This window comes from Aquarana catesbeiana, linkage group LG09, assembly GCF_042186555.1.
Source record: "Aquarana catesbeiana isolate 2022-GZ linkage group LG09, ASM4218655v1, whole genome shotgun sequence".
Taxonomy (NCBI): Eukaryota; Metazoa; Chordata; class Amphibia; order Anura; family Ranidae; genus Aquarana; species Aquarana catesbeiana.
The window spans coordinates 233136183-233154014 of record NC_133332.1 but is presented as its reverse complement, the minus strand read 5'-3'; the positions used below and the strand labels follow the sequence as shown (position 1 = coordinate 233154014).

Here is a 17832-nt window from a genome sequence, read left to right as displayed (position 1 = left end):
GATAAGGAAACAGCTCTTGAGGTAACTGTTCACCAGTTTCAAGTCCTGACCAATGGAAAGAAAAAAAGTGTGAGATCATTTCATTGGTACATTGATGCTTTTTTAAATAACTGCAGGAAAATAGAAAAACCTTGGTAACTTGAATGTGGAAACATTTAGAGAAATGCAAAATCAAATCTATTTAAAAGGGTTGCCCACCCATATATATATAAAAAAAAAAAAACTATGCCGCAGTCCCAAATAATAGATGTTGGTTGAGGTTTAACATTATTATCCAGATTATATGTATACAGATAGTGTGGTGACCGCAAATAACTGTGCTAGTCCTCAAATCACTGCAAAACCCTTTGGATTCTGGGCGCAGGCTAAAGACAGGACCTTCCAAAGTCAATACAAAGCGCCACCCTTCCTGGTGCCAAGCCCCACCTGTCAAGGTTTAGAGGTAGCTCCAGCATCTCAATGTTAAAGAAACAAATTGGTGCTGGTGCAGACAGAGCTTTATTTAAATGCAAGCAGGTTGGTTCCATGTACAGCTTGTGCGTAGAATTCAAGAGGACCCCACAGAAGACTGGATCAATTATAAGCCTTGGGCAGTCCAACCAGCAGGTTGAATAAAAGAACATGCCTTGATTTCCCATCCACACATTTGAGAGAGATGGAGGAAACCCTACCGCTGTGCTATAATATTCTGACAGCTGGGAACCTTGCCCACCGCCAGAATACAATGATTAGTGTTGCCGGCTGCAGCCGGCAGCGCTGATTATTCTGGAAAAACCCGATAGGCAGGTTGTACGCAAGTTAATTGATAGATCAACTTGTGTACAACCAGCCTGCCCATACAGTAATCGAAATTCAGCCAGTTCCTACTAAACCGGACGAATTTTGATCCATGTATAACCGGCTTTACGCAGGCCCTTGCACTTACTGAAAATTAGAGCCAAGAGAGTAAACACAGCAACAGCTGTCTGCTTTCACATATGCTGTTTTTCACAAACACCTGAGATAGGGTTGTATGGAAGAAAGGCGAGGAATCACTGCTCTGACACATTCACCTATGTGTATAAATGATGAGCTACTCAGGTGTTTACAGACAACAGTATAAAATAGGATATGTGAAAAGAAATCTAAAGTTCTACCTGATGGCTGCATTAGGAAAATATATAAAATCCTACTATTTTCATATCCACCTATCTGAAAAAAGTAGAAAGCAAATATTTGAAAGCCACCTTACAACCCCAATTTCAAAAAATTTGGGATGCTGTGTAAATCTACATAAAAACCGAATGCAATGATTTGCAAACCTCATAAACCCATATTTTATTCTCAACAGAAACCGTATCAAATGTTTAAACTGAGAAAATGTACCATTTTTAATCTCTTTCCGCCCGCCAACAGTACATTTATAGCTGGCAGCCCCAGGCACCGCCGTGTACCTGTATGTTGTGGTGTACTTCCGGGTTTAGAGAGGCACATGCGCACACCCCCTGCTGACCTATGCTGTGAAAGGACACAGCACGAGTTTGTCAGCAGTTTTCAGCCAATTTGGCTGTATACCTGCTGATCAGCTGTGACACAGCACAGAGATCTGTTTGTTGGCACAACACCCAGATCTGTCTGGGTTTCTCTCTACTTTCAATTATCGTTTGGAACTGAAAGCAAGGAGAGACTCCAGCCAGATGATCTGTAAGTAAAAGCAGCACACATACCCTTGTTAGGCATAAAGTTAACCCCATGCTTGCCCTCCTGATCATTCCTCTCACCCAGCCAGTGTCATTTGTACAGTGTACGGTATTATCACTGATCACCGTATTAATGTCACTAGCGACATCAGTATCAGTTAGTGTCCCTCCCAGCCAGTGTCAGTTACCGACAGATTGCCTGCCACACTATCACAGTCACACTAAGTTGCTGGTCACCGCCAGTACTAGTATCATGCCTGTATGGTTTAGTGTCTTGATCACGATCATAACTATACTAGTGTTCCCAACATTATAAGGTCTTCAAAAATGCAGTGTTAGCAGGATCAACCACGATCACTGCAAGCACTTGCGACATGTAATAGAATGCATTTTGGCCTAAATTTATAAAGAAATTTGATTATATTGGATATGTTTTATAACACAAAGTAAAAAATATTCGGGGAGGGGGTGTGTAAAAAAATTATATGAATTAGGGTTGCACTGATATGGGTGCCAATACCTTTGTGGTGAGAAATTGAGACTAAACAAAATGAATGGGCTCAAATCGCACTGCAAAGAATGACATGTGATTTGAACAGGAATGCAGTGCGATTCCTGTCCGAATCACATGCGGTTTCCCCCACCACTCCTGTGTGAACTCAGGCTTGTCATCGGTGGCGGCCCGTGCATTGTGGGTGTCGCCCCCCCTATCCATGTGCCTGGCATCAGTGCCGCACCGTGTGGGGGGGGGGATAGTGCTGTTTTTTTGCCACCCCCCAGAAGAAAAGCCCACCAGCCGCCACCGCTTGTCATAGTGACTTCAGCCTGGGTTCACACAGAAGCAGTTCGGGAAAACAGATGCGAATCAGACTTGAATCACACCACATTCTTATTCAAATCACATGCAATTCTTTGTATTTTTCATTTTGGATGGGCTCATATCGAACCACAAAAGGTATCGGTACTGGGTGTCGGCAATTACTTGACTGAACGTATCAGTACTCGCCAGTAAATAAAACAGTATCGGTGCAACCCTAATATAAAATGTCATTTGTGTACAGTGTTGCATGACTGCGCAATTGCCAATCTAAATGTAATATTGGATGCCTATGATCTTCGAGCCCTCAAACAGCAATGCATTAAAAACAGGCATGATTCTGTAATGGACATCATTGCATGGGCTCAGGAATACTTAAAAAAATTATGGTCTGTGAACACAGATTGTTGTGCCATTCAAAAATGCAAGTTAAAGCTTTATAATGCAAAGAACAAGCCATATTTAAACATGATCCAGAAATGCCACCATCTTCTCCGGACCAATGCTCATTTAAAAATGGTCTGCGCAAAGTGGAAAACTGTGCTGTGGTCAGACGAATCAAAGATTGACCTTTTTGGCAACCATGGGCGCTGTGTCCTCCAGACTAAAGAGGAGAGGGACCTTCCAGCTTCTTATCAGCACTCAGTTCAAAAGCCTGCATCTCTGATACTAAGGTGGTGTATTATTGCCCATGGAATGGGCAGCTTACACATCTGGAAAGACACCATTAATTCTGAAAGATCTAGCCAAGTTTTAGAGCAGCATATGCACCCATCCAGACGTCTTTTTCAGGTAAGGCATTTTTCAGCAGGACAATGCTAAACTGCATACTGCATCTATAACGACAGCATGGCTTCATAGAGTCACCAATTGAAATATGTGGCGCATCTTGAAATGAAAAATACGACAAAGAAGACCGAGGACAATTGAGCAGTTAGATTTCTATATCAGGTAAGAATGGGACAACATTCCTCTCCCAAAACTCCAGCAACTGGTCTCCTCAGTTCCCAGATGGTTACAGAGTGTCCCAACTTTGAGACCTGCTGCCGCCATCAATTTCAAAAGTACCTTATTTTTTTTCTTCAAATGGTACTCTCTCAGTTTAAACATTTGATCTGTTTTCTATTCCCTATTGTCAATAGAATATGGGTTTATGGAATTTGCAAATCATTGCATTATGTGTTTAAGTAGATTTTACACAGCATCCCAACTTTTTTTTAGAATTAAGGTTATTACCCTGCATTAACAGGCTTGTCTTTTCACTGAAGGCTGACTGTTCAAACATCATCAGTAACACTTAGAATGGCAGGAAGTGTACTAAATTATTTCATGTCCTTTGAAGGTAGGTGTGGTTTAAATCTGCAAAACCAATTGTGGCAAACAGGTACAGTATGAGGACAATTCCAGTTGTGACACCACATACCATGTGATGTCTAAATTCCACAAACTTCCCTGGCACCCTGTTATCTGTTCTTCCATTGAATGTTCAGTTCACAAGTAATATTGCTTCACAGACAGAAACAAACAGCTGTAAAACTATATTTTAACCTGCAAAGCACACCATCATCACCTTATATTGTTGAACTTATGACTTTTGACACTCTCATATAGAAGGAGAGCACTAACAAAACCAGTGGCAGCTGCTTCATTAGGGGCGCCGCCTCCCTAATCCATGCGCCCGACCCCTAATCTACATGCAGGGTGCCGGACGCATGGATTTCAATGGTTTTTTTTTTTTCAAGCACATTATTAGAACCTGAAGCTCTAATTGGCAGACCACTGTGCCCTGAGCCCACCCAGATGTGTGACAATAGCGAATATTCGCTATTGTCTGCCTGCTTCTCCTCCCGGCCAATCAGGAAGCGATTGGCCAAGCAGTCTAGTTGGCCAGGGAGGCCAGGTTTGAACAAACTGACCGAACGAACATGGGGGTCAGGTGGTTTGTTTGTGCCCCCCAAAAATAGAGCACTAGCCGTCATTGCTCTAAACTGGTATTTAATATATGGATAAACTGAGTCACCCACTGCTTTCTTGTAGATCTTTGTCACTACAGTAGCATATTGCCCTATTTTCCATGCAGTGAGAAAAACACCAGTGGATGCTTGCAGTATTTGAAGCAAGTCGGCAGAAATGGAAAGTCAAGTGCATAAATTTTACTGTAATTTCAATACCAGATGGGTATTGATATCTATCCAGACCTAATATCAGTTTTGGTTGGAGCAACCTATTAAATAACGGTTTATTTTGTGCATTTGCAATATATAGTCATCTAGTAATCACACAGAGTGCATGTGTGTGTTTTAGGGAGGATTGAGCACCCATCCAATGTAAACGTGGTATGTCTTATTAAAAAAGAGAGTGTACAAAGTGATTGTAAGGTAGACAAGCAGCTTAGCACTAACCTAATACCTCAGGCTCACCGTGGGTCACTTACCTTGTCATGTTCGAATAGCTGAAGCAGGAAGGTGGCCACTGTGGCGGTGATACCAATGAAAAGATTGATGACGATGAGGAAAACGTAGGCTGTGCTGGGCACCTCAAACCAGAAGGAGGCCGGGTACATGATAGGAGTGATTGACCAACTATAGGGAACAATATAACATAAGAAAAACATATTTATCACTGTATTTAGGACACAAATGGCAACATAAAATTTAAATATTTTTTTTTCCAGGAGATGGGTATATAATTAAGCAATCCTCCATAAGGTTACCTATTGACAGGGCTATTTTTATTATAATGCCACTCATGGCTCAGTGTCTAGGGCAGCAGGGTTAGAGGTGACAGAACCAAGCCTTGAAATTTACTCCTACAAGTTCCTTTATCTTGCACTCCTCTTCTGGTCACCTACAGGCATTTGAGGCTAAATTTGTAAGAAGGCTATAGCCACAAGGGATGTTGAGAGGAGTCCAAAGACTCACTAACAATTCAAACACATTAACACGGTAGTAAATTTAAGTTAAAAAAAAATTAACTGCACCCCTTGCGGATTAATGGCGTAATGCACTAGTATGCACTGCATACTAGCACATTATGGCAGACTTATCTTTTAAATGGAGCCCTCCAGCGACATCTAAACAAAGAATTGGAACAAGTACAAGTGCAGATCAATTAAATTGGAGTCAGTTTAAATTTAAAAAATGTTCACAATTACAAGACAGCAGATAGTACCCTAAGCTGCTCCATGGCAAGAGCACAGCACATGTTCAACTTTAAGCAAAGAGATAACACTTTGCTGTACTTTATTAAATTCTATGCTCTGCTCATACAGTCTCTTTGAAAACGACATTGCCTTATGTCTTATATTAAAATACCTGACTTAAGCGAACCTCTACAATATAATATTTTGTGATAAGGGGATTCCGCTCTGACTTACCCATACAGAAGAAAAAGGGAGAGGACGGCCGGGAAGTTAGTTGGAGACGTGTACGCAGGCAAGTCGAACACAAAGAGAATAATAATGCAGCAAGTCGCCGGGACCAGGTAATTCAGCTGAAAGAAGAAAGCGCATAGCTAGAAACCATATCATGGAGTCATCCCAACATCATATCTCACCAACTGGAGTGATGAACGTCTCACACAGTCCTTAAAACAAGTCATCTCACCATGTCCCAGATGTAGTTGGCCAACCAGTAAATAACGGGATTGCAGCCGCTGACAAACTGGAGGTGCTTGGCCTTGGTTGATTTCTCCGCTACAAGGAACACCACAAAACTTGCCGGAACAAAGGACATTGCAACGATTATGAATATGGCAATCACCACATCAGTACCTTGCAACCTGAAGAAAGATAGTATTGAGGTCAAGAGGGTGAAGGATGGAAACAAGGCTAGTGCAATACATATGGTACAGCAGTACGTACAGGTAGTCCAGAGACAGGCTGGCACTGGTCTTGTTCATTGGGTGGTTTGTGACTGTTATGCCTGAATGAAGAGAAGACAGTACTTAAACTGGGCCTGCTATCAGCTGATTCTGGGTCATAGGAGAGCAAAAGTAATTGCATGCCTGTGACCCAAGAGAAATACCTGTCTTTTAAAGGGAATATAAAACAATTTTTTTTTTTATAGTGGTGGTGAGGTTTTATTGCAGTCTGTACCTCCAGCGGGGAGATTCACGCTCTCTAACGTTTATGATGACCACTGTCACCAGGACTGAAAGTGAGGGAAATTCCACAATTTTGAGTGGTCATCACAACAGATATTGAAGGGAAATATTCCAATGGTACACTTGTTGAGGTGACAACTGTCTTGGAAGGGATTTTCTTCACTTTGAAGAGATTTCCTCTTGCTTCCTGGACAGGAACGGAAGAAACTAGCTCGCCATTGGGATACAGACAACAAAAAACCTTACAGGGGTTGTTTTACCTATTACATATATATCAAAAACAAAATCTTTGCACTTTAGAAATGCTTTAGGCTTGAAAGCATTATAAAACAGCTTCTCACCATAAGCAGCTGGATTTCCACGGGAAGCAGGTAAATTTGCTCTCAAGATGGCATTATTCAGTGCGTTGAGGTATGTGGGCATACTGTGATATCCTTTGTTGTTATAAAATGCCTGAAAAAGAATAACATGATCAGAACTGATAGATCAGACATACGGGGAGTCTGTAGTTCTACCCTGACATTTAAAGGGGAGTCCACCTAAAACTGATATTTATGGCTTTGAATATTGTTACAATGTGTAAATAAACTTATATCACATGACTGTCTTTATACTGATGGTGGGAAACGGTATAGCCTAGAACTTTACAAGTACTTTTGGTAGGGACATGAAGTGAGGGATATCTCCCCCCAATGGAGACGCAGACCGAAAACAAAGCCAGACAGAAATTCCGACATTTTGACTGAAGTTCTGTTTAAAGCAATCTCCAATTGCAATCTGTAGAGGTTTATCTATGTTCTATTATAGAATCAGGAGTGTGCAGCTGTGTTGGACTTGATGGACTTGTGTCTTTTTTCAACCTCACCTACTATGTAACTATATGTGTGTTCCCAGTCTTAAGACCGCACGGTTACTGACAGCTGCTAAAGATAGCAAACAAATCAGCATGGTTTTAAAACATGCGATTAACATAAAAATGAACCATTACAAACAGCTAGTTAAAAATCTGAATTAAAAAGTTTTTATTTCTTTAAAACTAACTGTAAAAATGTGCTCAATTAAACATTTGCATATCCATCATTGTATAATAATAATAATAATATTATTATAAATAATCATTTTTAAAAAAACTAACATGTACTGCTAAATTTGTTCTGGGCATCTAGGCATAATGACATCTGATCATGAAAGGGTTAAGTTGAAGTAAGTTGGCTACACTGACCTGGGCTGTACGTCTGACAGCAATCTTCCGCAACATGGGTGGAGCCTTCGCCTCAAAGGATGCTGGGATGGCTTTTTGCACATTTCCTAATGTTAGTGCCCCATACCTAGGTTTAAAACATGAATTCTTTTACTAAGCGACTGGGAAAAGTGCTGGATCCTCACTTACGTTGAAGTGTTGTCCTCAACTGACATTCCAGCATCCCAGCCTGATAACACAGTCGACTTGCCATGTGACTCACCTGTGTAGTCTGAAGCGGTCGGACGTGTATAGCAGATATTCACTCACATTCCGTCCAGTGATGTCCACCATGATGTCTCCAGTCACCACCTTCATTTGGGGAGGGTGACCTCCAACCCCACTGGGGCAGGAGAAGCCCGTCCCCTGCATGGAACATGTGCAGCGGACTGGTTCATGGATGCGACGAGGAAGAGAAGGGGTAGTGGTTATGGCTTCCACTGGAAGAGAAAAAAGCGACTTTTTTTTATCAGCCTTTAACATTTTACCAACTTTACAAAAAAAAAAAAAAACACACAAAAAATCTCATCATCCCCTCCCCCTTAACCCCTTGGGGACTACTGCTGTGACCATCGTGAAAGGTTTTATATACTGTATTTTATATTATAGAAAATGTAAGAGAACAAGCTAGAAAGGAACACCCAAAGCTCTCAAGTGGACAAGAATGGAGTTGGGAATTATGGCAGTGAGACCTCACTGTTGAAGTTGAGGCAGAGAGTAATCATTCTATAAGTGTAACTAGGCTAATGAATAGTGTAACTGGGTCATTGATGGCAATATATAACTTCGAACCAGTGAGCTGTATCTCTTGTGCTGGACCTCTTACCTGGCACGGAGGGTGGTGAGTAGGTGGTGGCATTCCACAGGTGGGCTGAATCGTCATCCATTGGGTAGTCAGATGGGGCTGGTGAAGGAGGTGGTGGCACAAAATTAGAAAGTGGAAGCCCTTGCGTAAAGGAATCCACACACATGGCGTCAAAGTACTGTGCTGCCAGCATTTTGGACTCATTGCTGTTCATATTGAGCGATTGCACAAGCTGGTCCAAGGTGCTATTAAAGGCTGTCTTCAGCACACAGGTGGCACCAATACCAGAGGGCAGGTAGAAGGTGTTTACCAGCATCTGTGGACTGGCATCAGGGGACAGCTTCAGTCTAGAAGGGCAGTAGGCAATAGTAGACAATTAAGAAGGGAGCAAAGGGCAACCAACATTCAAGAACTTTGTCCTGCCAAGAAAACAGTATATTGTTTTTAATTCTGCTGAAACCGCTAAGCACATGCCATTATGGCCAGCCATAGACGGTCTGAATCTTGGCCAGTTCACCAGAAGCTGGCCAAGATTCAAACCATGTGTGGGCAGGCTGAATGTACTAAGTTGATATATCGATCGGTCAACTTGGGTAGAACCAGCCTGCCGGATTAACTTATGATTATCGCTAGCGGCTGCTATAGCCGCTAGCAATAATCACTGTCTTCTTCCGGTGGGGTTGGCTTCCCCCACCCCTCCGCTGGAAGCAAACAATGTCTCGGCAGGAGGGATTCTCCTGTCAGCACTGTCTGTGTTGATGGGGGAATCGTGCGAACCACAGGTTGCAGGAAAAGAAATCTGCACTGTCTATAGCCTGCTTAACATGGTGATCATCAGCTGGAGGACAACACATGTTGGGGATGTACTGTATGATTGAGGCAAAGCACAAAACCAGTTTGGCTCAACATATATATTTTTTAAGACAACAACTTGCAGCTTAGTTTAATAAGGTTATCATTATTAACAAGAATAGGATCAATCCAGAATCCTGACTGCACTGCTGTATGCTCATTCTGAGGTGACCACTTTTACCTATCCCAGACACCTGCAAAAAGCTGTGACCTCCTCAGGTGGTAAAGGAATCATTGTTATGAAAGAGTAGCTCCGTATATTTGCCTGATGACCTAGAGCCGGAGCCTTTATCTTTATTAACACTATCTGAGATTCCTGCTGGTAGGGTCAAGATTAACAGTTTGGGGGTCATCACAGTTGACCCTGAAGCCACATATCACATGGCGCTAAAATCAACTACGCCAGGTAGCCTTAAAGTGGTTGTTAACCCACTTTTGTTACATGCTGCCACCCTCTCTGCAGCATTATACAAATTGTCCCTGTGCCTGTGTTCTGTAAAAAAACAGCAGGATTGTACCTGTATGAGCTCCGCTCCCGGTGATCAGCTGATTTCTCTCCTGCCTTGTCTTCCCGACTCACAGCTGCAGTGGGCGGGGCCGAGCCCTCCCGCTGACCTCAGCTGGGGAGGAGGGGGAGAGAGCGGAGATACAGAGCTGGAGCGGAGCTCATACAGGTACAATCCTGCAGTTTTTTTTACATTACACAGGCACAATTAGTATAATGCAGAAGAGAGGATGGCAGCATGTAATATGTGAAATGAGAGCGGGGTGGGGATGCTCACTGGTACAACAGAGACAGACAGAGGGGAGGGGGAGGAAGGGGGAGAAGGGAGAAGGACACAGGAGACAGATAGCAGGCTGCGGCTTACGGAATTACGCAAACAGACCACAATGTCAGGGGCTCAGCAGCCATGATTATCGTGGTCTGTTTGCAGAGAGGAGGGCATAGCTAGGCAGGATCAGCCAGGTATTTCAGGTGATACAGGGGTCCAAATGACACAGCACAAGCACTGTGCTGTATAACATGCTTTAAGAGAACAGGATCTTTAATTTTTTTTTTATTGGGTTAACAAACGCTTTAAGGGAAATGTGCTTTGTCCATGCAGGTTAAAGTAACCAGCTAGCTCCCCCAGCAACACATACCTTTTCTTCACTACTCCATCTGAGCTACAAGGAGCAAAATAAATACCTGGAACTTCTGGGTATGGAGGAGCATGTGACTCATTTCTTTTCTATATGTGATAGCGCTAATGCTTAGTGAATGATCCAACGCCATTACATGGAGGTGAACAGTCAGGTCTGTGTAAGCTCTGAAGAGAAATAAAACTAGATCTGTCTTTCTTTGCTCTTGCAACAGAATGGCAAGGTGGGGGAGTGAAAGAAAGGAAGATGACAGTTGAGAGCACATATTTGTTTGCTTTGAACGGGCAATGTTCACTTTAAAACGATATTGAAATTACAGTGCTCGCTTATGAATGCTCTGGCAAAACATACAGGATTACATACTTGTTGTTTTCAGAAATGCTGAAATAGATAAACATGCATGCACTCCAAGTCTAGGGTGACCACATTTCCAAACTGCCATTCAAGGACACCACCACCCCCCTTCCCAAAAAAATACAGGGGGGGAGGGGGATGTAGTCTCAGGGCTGATGGGGAATTTGACGGTGGGGCGATTTGTCGGAGAGGCTGGTGTTAGCACTTAAATCATCCCAACACCATGCTTTATGTGGTGTCAGGATGATTGGTACGCATTATTTCTATACTACATTATTATTTCTACATTACTACATTGTAATATATAATGAAATAGTTCAACTCACCATAATGCAGAATCAGTGGGAACCCTGAGCTTGTCACTTGACACCACTGTCTGCCACCAGATACAGCGTGCCACCATTGCCTGCCGCCAGATGCAGCATGTCACTTGCCGCCAGATGCAGTGTGCCACTTTTTACCCATAGCCTGTCACCAAATGTAGTGCACCACTTTCCACCCATAGCCTGCTACCAGATGCAGTGTGCCACTTGCCACCCATAGCCTGCCACCAGATGCAGTGTGCCACTTGCCACCCAAAGCCGTGTCACTTGCCACCCATAGCCTGCCATCAGATGCAGTGTGCCACTTGCCACCCAAAGCCGTGTCACTTGCCACCCATAACCTGCCATCAGATGCAGTGTGCCACTTGCCACCTGAAGCCGTGTCACTTGCCACCCATAGCCTGCCATCAGATGCAGTGTGCCACTTGCCACCCAAAGCCGTGTCACTTGCCACCCATAACCTGCCATCAGATGCAGTGTGACACTTGCCACCTGAAGCCGTGTCACTTGCCACCCATAGCCTGTCACCAGATGTATTGTGTCACTTGCCACCCGAAGCCATGTCACTTACCACCCATAGCCTGCCACCAGATGCAGTGCTACTTGTCGCAGTGTCCCTTGCCACCCATAGCCTGCCGCCAGATGCTTTGTAACTTGCCAGTGCCACCCGCAGTCTGCCACCAGTCTGACACACTGGAGCCCAAGGAAGGTGATTGCGCCTCCTGCCGTGGGCTGTCAATGTGACTCCTCCCACGCTGGGGCCGGGGGGTGTCACATCTTCAGCTCTGAGGGGTTCATGCTGGGACCTGTAGTCCTTCACTTTTGGTGGGTCCAAAAAGTGAAGGACGACAAGTTCCAGCATGAACCCCTGATATCTAAGGATGTGACTTCCTGAAAACTTGAGGGACTACAAGTCCTAGCATGAACCCCTAAGATCTAAGAGTGTGACCCCATAGATTTCACAGGTTCATGCTGGGATCTGTAGTTCTTCACTAGTTGAGGGGTCGGGAGGGGGGTGTCACATCATCAGCTCTGAGGGGTTCATGCTGGGACCTGTAGTCACACCCCCCCAAAAGTGAAGGGCTACTAGTTCCAGCATGAACACTGTCCCAATATCCAAGGATGTGCCCTCCCTCCCATCCCTCCGAGGGTATCATGGCATCTGTCAGTGTCCTCTCCTTTTCTGCCGAGTCCCGACCGTCTTCTCCAGCAGCATGGATGCAGATGAAAGATCATGACTGCTGAGAGGATACAGGGAGGTGGTGGGCGGAGCTAACTACTAGGCGTGGAGGAGGAAGTTAAATCCTCCTCTGCTCTGAATACTGGGGCCCCGCTCTCCTCCTTGTCATGACGCCACTGGTTGCTAGACGCCAGGCGGGCCATGGCTAGCAATCAGTTTGGGCAGGCAGTGGCCGGTGGTAAATATAATACAGTAAAGCGGGTCTTGGCCAGGAGTACACCAGGGCAGTGAATGACAGCGACAATGTGGCTGCATTTGTATGGGGGCATCAGATCGGCCCAGGGGGCAATTCCAGGACACTGTATTGTCACAAAATGAAGGTGCCCTGGACCCAGGACAGACCTCCCAAATGCAGGACTGTCCCGGGCAATCCGGGACATGTGGTCACCCTAACGCCAACTGGTGTACAGGTACAATAACAGTGCAAATTATGATAGATCTACGTCCTCATCTATTAAATAGGACCTGTAATGAAAAAAATGTGGTCACGGACATTGCTGAATTGTTTTTAGGAGCTGCAAATTATTTTCAGATTTTTTTCCAGGTCAGTAAAACACTAGAGAGCCCAACATCATTAGGGCAGCTTCAGAGCTTGCACCTTTAAAAACAAATCAACAGTAGCAGTTCCACAAACCATACATGTTTTTCTTTCTTTTTTTTAACAGAAAAAGCACACAAGTTTACATTGAGGTCCATCTTGCTAGGATATATGTCTAAAATCGGTGGACGTAAAAAAAAAGCATCATAAACATAAATAAGCATGTGACCTGTATAAGGACAGGTTTCAGCCTATAATCCGGCCTGAGAACATCACCTGTATTCTGGCTGCTCCTCATTGGCATATGGTACAAAATTCCCCTTAGGCTGAGTATAGTTGTGATACTGAGATGGGGAGAGGATCAGAGGGGGGAGGTCACCTAAGAAAAAAAAACAGGTTGAGCAGTATGTAAGCAATATTCAGTCGACATCCATATAAACACAATCAGGACTGTAGGGAACAATAGAAATCTGAAATCTAAATTGGCAAACATCCAGGTCTACGTACCAATCTCAGGAACAGACAGAGCCACGGTCATTGCAACACACACAAAGAATGCTGGGAGAAGGATCTGCGAGAATAGAGCTTTGGTGTTCCTCTTGGCGCAGTGGAAACGCTTCACAATCAGCCCATGAAACTGGCGTAATTTTAGCCAGGAGCCTTCTAGCTTGTAGCTTCCCTGTCCATCAGAAATTTGTTCCTCTTCCTCAGGATCTGAAAGCCAAACACAACAGATTTCCCAAGTTGACCATCTTATTTATTTAAAAATCATTGATCTGCCTACAGTAAGATGGGTAGAAAATGGCTTGGTCATTTATTTTGCTTGAGATTTAGGGGCTAAGCTACTTCATTTCAGGGATACGTTGGGGGACATTTATCGATTCTGTCAAACAACAAGGCAATGCTAAACAGGAGCAGCAAGGCAGATTATGCAACAGATTTATTACAATGTTACAGCATAAATAATACATGCTTTCCTTTTCTTTTTCTAAAGCAGGGGTCTCCAAACTTTTTAAAAAAAGGGCCAGTTTACTGTCCTTCGGACTTTAGGGTGGCCAGATGTCGGTGTCAGTGGGAGGAATAGTACCCCATCGTTGGGGTCAGTGAGAATAGTACCCCACGGCTGGTAGTGGAGGAAAAAGTAGCCCATTATTGGTTTCAGTAGGATAGAATAGTGCCTCATAATTGGTATCAGTAGGAAGAATAGCACCCCATCATTGGGGTCAGTAGGAAGAATGGTGCCCCATAGTGGGTGTCAGTTGGAGAAATGGTGTCTCGTTTCAGTGAGAGGAACAGTGCCCCTAGGGCCCGATACAGGCAAGCAAAGGGCCTCATTTGGCACCCGGCCCGCAGTTTGGAGACCACAGCTCTAAAGCCAAACTGCAACAGAGTAAAACCCGGACCCTAACCACTTATTAAAGCGGAACTAAAGTCCCGCTTTCAAAAACGGCAATCTGGCACGTTTCTTATTGCAGATGAGACATGTAAAGTCCATGAATAAACACCCAAGATGCAAATGAAAATCTTCCTGCCACTGTTGTGCTAATAAAGTAGAAATTAAAAACACCTAGTGACTACTCCTATAGGAGACCATCTCACCATCACAATCGACCATGGAAGGTCTGAAAGTGCTTTTGTATAATCTGTTCTAGACTGTCATCCTTCTATATGAATCTGGATCACAGATGGACACCTCAAGATGGAAATCCAATATGCATGGAAAAAGAGGCTAACAATAGTGAAGTACCACTTATAAATTCTTTATTACAAACTAAAGGGTTGCAATCACGTAGGCAGAAGTAGTGTGAGCATCTCAAAAATCCCACAAGATGCTACAAACTCACATTTTGGCACCCATAGCTCAAAAGCACCCAAGCCGATGTCATCACGTGGAACCCACATTACATGTATAAGTTTCATCTGAGGAAGTCCTATAGGAGGAAGGCAGCCCAGAGTGGATTATACAAAAGCACTTTCAGACCTTCCATTACTCTTGGAAGTCGATTGTGACGGTGAGCTGCTCTCCTATGGGATTAGTCACTGGGGGGCTGATTTACTAAAACTGGAGAGTGCAAAATCTGGTGCAACTATGCATGGTAGCCAATCAGCTTCTAACTGCAGCTTGTTCAATTAACCACTTCATTTTTTGCAATACAGCACTGCATCGCTTTAACTGACAATTGCGCAGTTGTGCAACTTTGTACCCAAACAAAATTGATGTCCTTTTTTCAACACAAATAGAGCTTTCTTTTGGTGGTATTTGATCACCTCTGCTGTTTTTTTTTGCACTATAAACAAAAAAAATGCGTCAATTTTGAAAGAAAAAACAAAACAATATTTTGTACTTTTTGCTATAATAAATACCCCCCAAAAAAAAATGTTAAAAAAAAAACAATTTCTTCATCAGTTTAGTCCGATATGTATTCTTCTACATATTTTTGGTTAAGAAAAAAAAAAAAAAAATCGCAATAAGCATATATTGATTGGTTTGTGCGAAAGTTATAGTGTCTACAAAACAGTTGATAGATTTATGTCATTTTTATTATTTTTCTTTTTTTTTTACTAGTAATGGTGGCGATCTGATTTTTTATCGGGACTGCGACATTGCGGCGGACAGATCGAACACTTGACACTTTTTTGGGACCTTTGACATTTATACCGGGTTCAGAGCTAAAAATACCCTGATTACTGTATAAATGTCACTAGTAGGGAATGGGTTAACACTAGAGGGCGATCAAGGGGTTAAGTGTGTTCCCTAGGTGTGTTTCTAACTGTGGGGGGATGTGACTGACTGGGGGAGGAGACCTATCCTTGTTCCTACTTAGTAGGAACACACGATCTGTCTCTACTCGCCTGTTTACACACACAGATCCCCGTTCTCGCTCTGTCAGGAGCCATCGCGGGTGCCTGGCAGACATCGCGCCCGCCAGGCACGCGCATCGGCACCAGGGGCACGCTGCGCGCGCCTGCAATAGTGTCTTAAAGAGCGGACGTATAGCTATGGCGATTTGCGCAGCCATGCCAACCTGCCATAGTGTAACTGCGGCGGCTGGTCGGCAAGCAGTTAAGCTTTGACAAAAAAAATTGAAAGCAGATTGATTTCTATGCAGAGCTGCACCACATTTTGCACTCTCCAGTTATAATAAATACACACCTAGGTGTTTTTGATTTCCACTTTTATCAGTACAGTGACAGGAAGACTTATTTGCATCTTGGGTGTTTAATCATGGGCCTATAACTGTTATGGACTTTACTACAGATTTTCATAGTGCTCTTTCAGTTAATGGGATTGCACAGTCATCTTCTTTGTGTATATGAAAATAGTCCTTGTTTGACCTGAGGGCAGTAAAAATAGGCGGTAAGGCTGCAGTTTTATGCAACCCATTCAGTTCAATGGGGCTATGCCACAAATGCCCTGCTGATGTCTTTCAAAGGGTTAAAGTGGTTGTACAGGCAGAAGGTTTTTTTATCTTAATGCATTCTATACATTAAGATAAAAAGTCTTCTGTGTGCAGCAGCCCCCTTCAGCCGCCCTAATACCTACCTGAGACCCATCTTGATCCAGTGATGTTGCATGAGAGACTCTCCCTCCCCATTGGTTGAGACGCCATTGGCTCCCACTGCTGTCAATCAAGGCCAGTGACCCAATGAGGAGAGAGAGGGGGCCGGGCCGCAGTTCTGTGTCTGAATGGACACACGGAGCTGCGGCTCGGGTGCCCCCATTGCAAGCTGCTTGCTGTGGGGGCACTCAACAGGAGGGAAGGGCCAGAAGCGCTAAAGAGGGACCTGAGAAGAGGAGGATCTAAGCTGCTCTGTGCAAAACCACTACACAGGGCAGGTAAGTATAACATGTTTGTTATTTTGAAACAAAAAAAAAAAAAAGAATTTAGTATCACTTTAAGACAGGTGTAGGGATGAGGCAACCTATCACCAGAGTGATATCAGAGTGGCGATGTACACCAATGCAAGTGTAAACGGCCCATAATCTTAACATGTAACCTTAAATTCTACTTTTTTTTTTCATTCTGTCTCATTCTGTCTATAGTAGCAAAATAAGTACAATATCACACAATCAAAATATACATAAAACTTGAAATGTAAGAAAGGATTGCAACATATGTGTCTACCTTTATTGCTACAATATTGGTTTAGTTTTGTAAAGGAGATGAAACTGAGATGGTTTTCTCCACTTACCATGTAGACTGAGGCTTTCTGCATCCTGCAAGTTATCAAACAAAGGTGAGTAGTCACCATAGAATTCAGCATAGGCCCCGCCTTCTTCCCCACGCACAGAACCTACAGAAGAGGAGGAGCCAGAGCGCAAGGAGCCAGGTGACTGCCTAGGGAAATTTCCAGCTGCAAAGTTATTGAGTTCCACTTCTGGCTTTTCAAGAACATCAGTCAATGATGAAGGCTCTGTGCTGCCATCTGGCTGGAGGACTGGTCTCAATGTATCCTTCTTGGATTCTTTCACATCTACAAGCAGAAACACAGTAGAACATGAAAAGGACCAGGCACAATGAAAGTTAATGTGTCACTACAATAGCTCAATCCTGACCTGCATCGCTGTTCTCTAGAGACTGGTCCTCTTCAGACACTTTGAGGAACACTTCTTCTAAAGTTGTGTCCATCAGCCCAAAACTGGTCAGGTCTAATTCATCAAGACTTTGCTCCAGGTGCTACCACACACATAGAACACATTAGATCAAAGCTCGTCAGGTTTCAAAATATAACCCA

General features: G+C 43.6%; 1 protein-coding gene across 2 annotated transcripts in view; it reads right to left on the bottom strand.

Annotated features, from left to right (window-relative positions):
• Positions 1-17832, bottom strand: part of ABCA2 (ATP binding cassette subfamily A member 2) — a 226346-nt gene that overhangs the window by 25689 nt on the left and 182825 nt on the right. For both annotated transcript variants that reach the window (XM_073599942.1, XM_073599941.1), the window contains 13 exons: positions 17654-17774; positions 17290-17571; positions 13603-13809; positions 13372-13474; positions 8667-8992; positions 8064-8280; positions 7823-7928; positions 6942-7053; positions 6359-6419; positions 6102-6276; positions 5873-5988; positions 4931-5078; positions 1-45 (listed from right to left, as the gene is read on the bottom strand). The exon at positions 1-45 is cut by the window's left edge and continues 79 nt beyond it. In XM_073599942.1, the coding sequence (XP_073456043.1) occupies positions 1-45; positions 4931-5078; positions 5873-5988; positions 6102-6276; positions 6359-6419; positions 6942-7053; positions 7823-7928; positions 8064-8280; positions 8667-8992; positions 13372-13474; positions 13603-13809; positions 17290-17571; positions 17654-17774 (2019 nt within the window). The remainder of the gene's footprint in view (positions 46-4930; positions 5079-5872; positions 5989-6101; positions 6277-6358; positions 6420-6941; positions 7054-7822; positions 7929-8063; positions 8281-8666; positions 8993-13371; positions 13475-13602; positions 13810-17289; positions 17572-17653; positions 17775-17832) is intronic.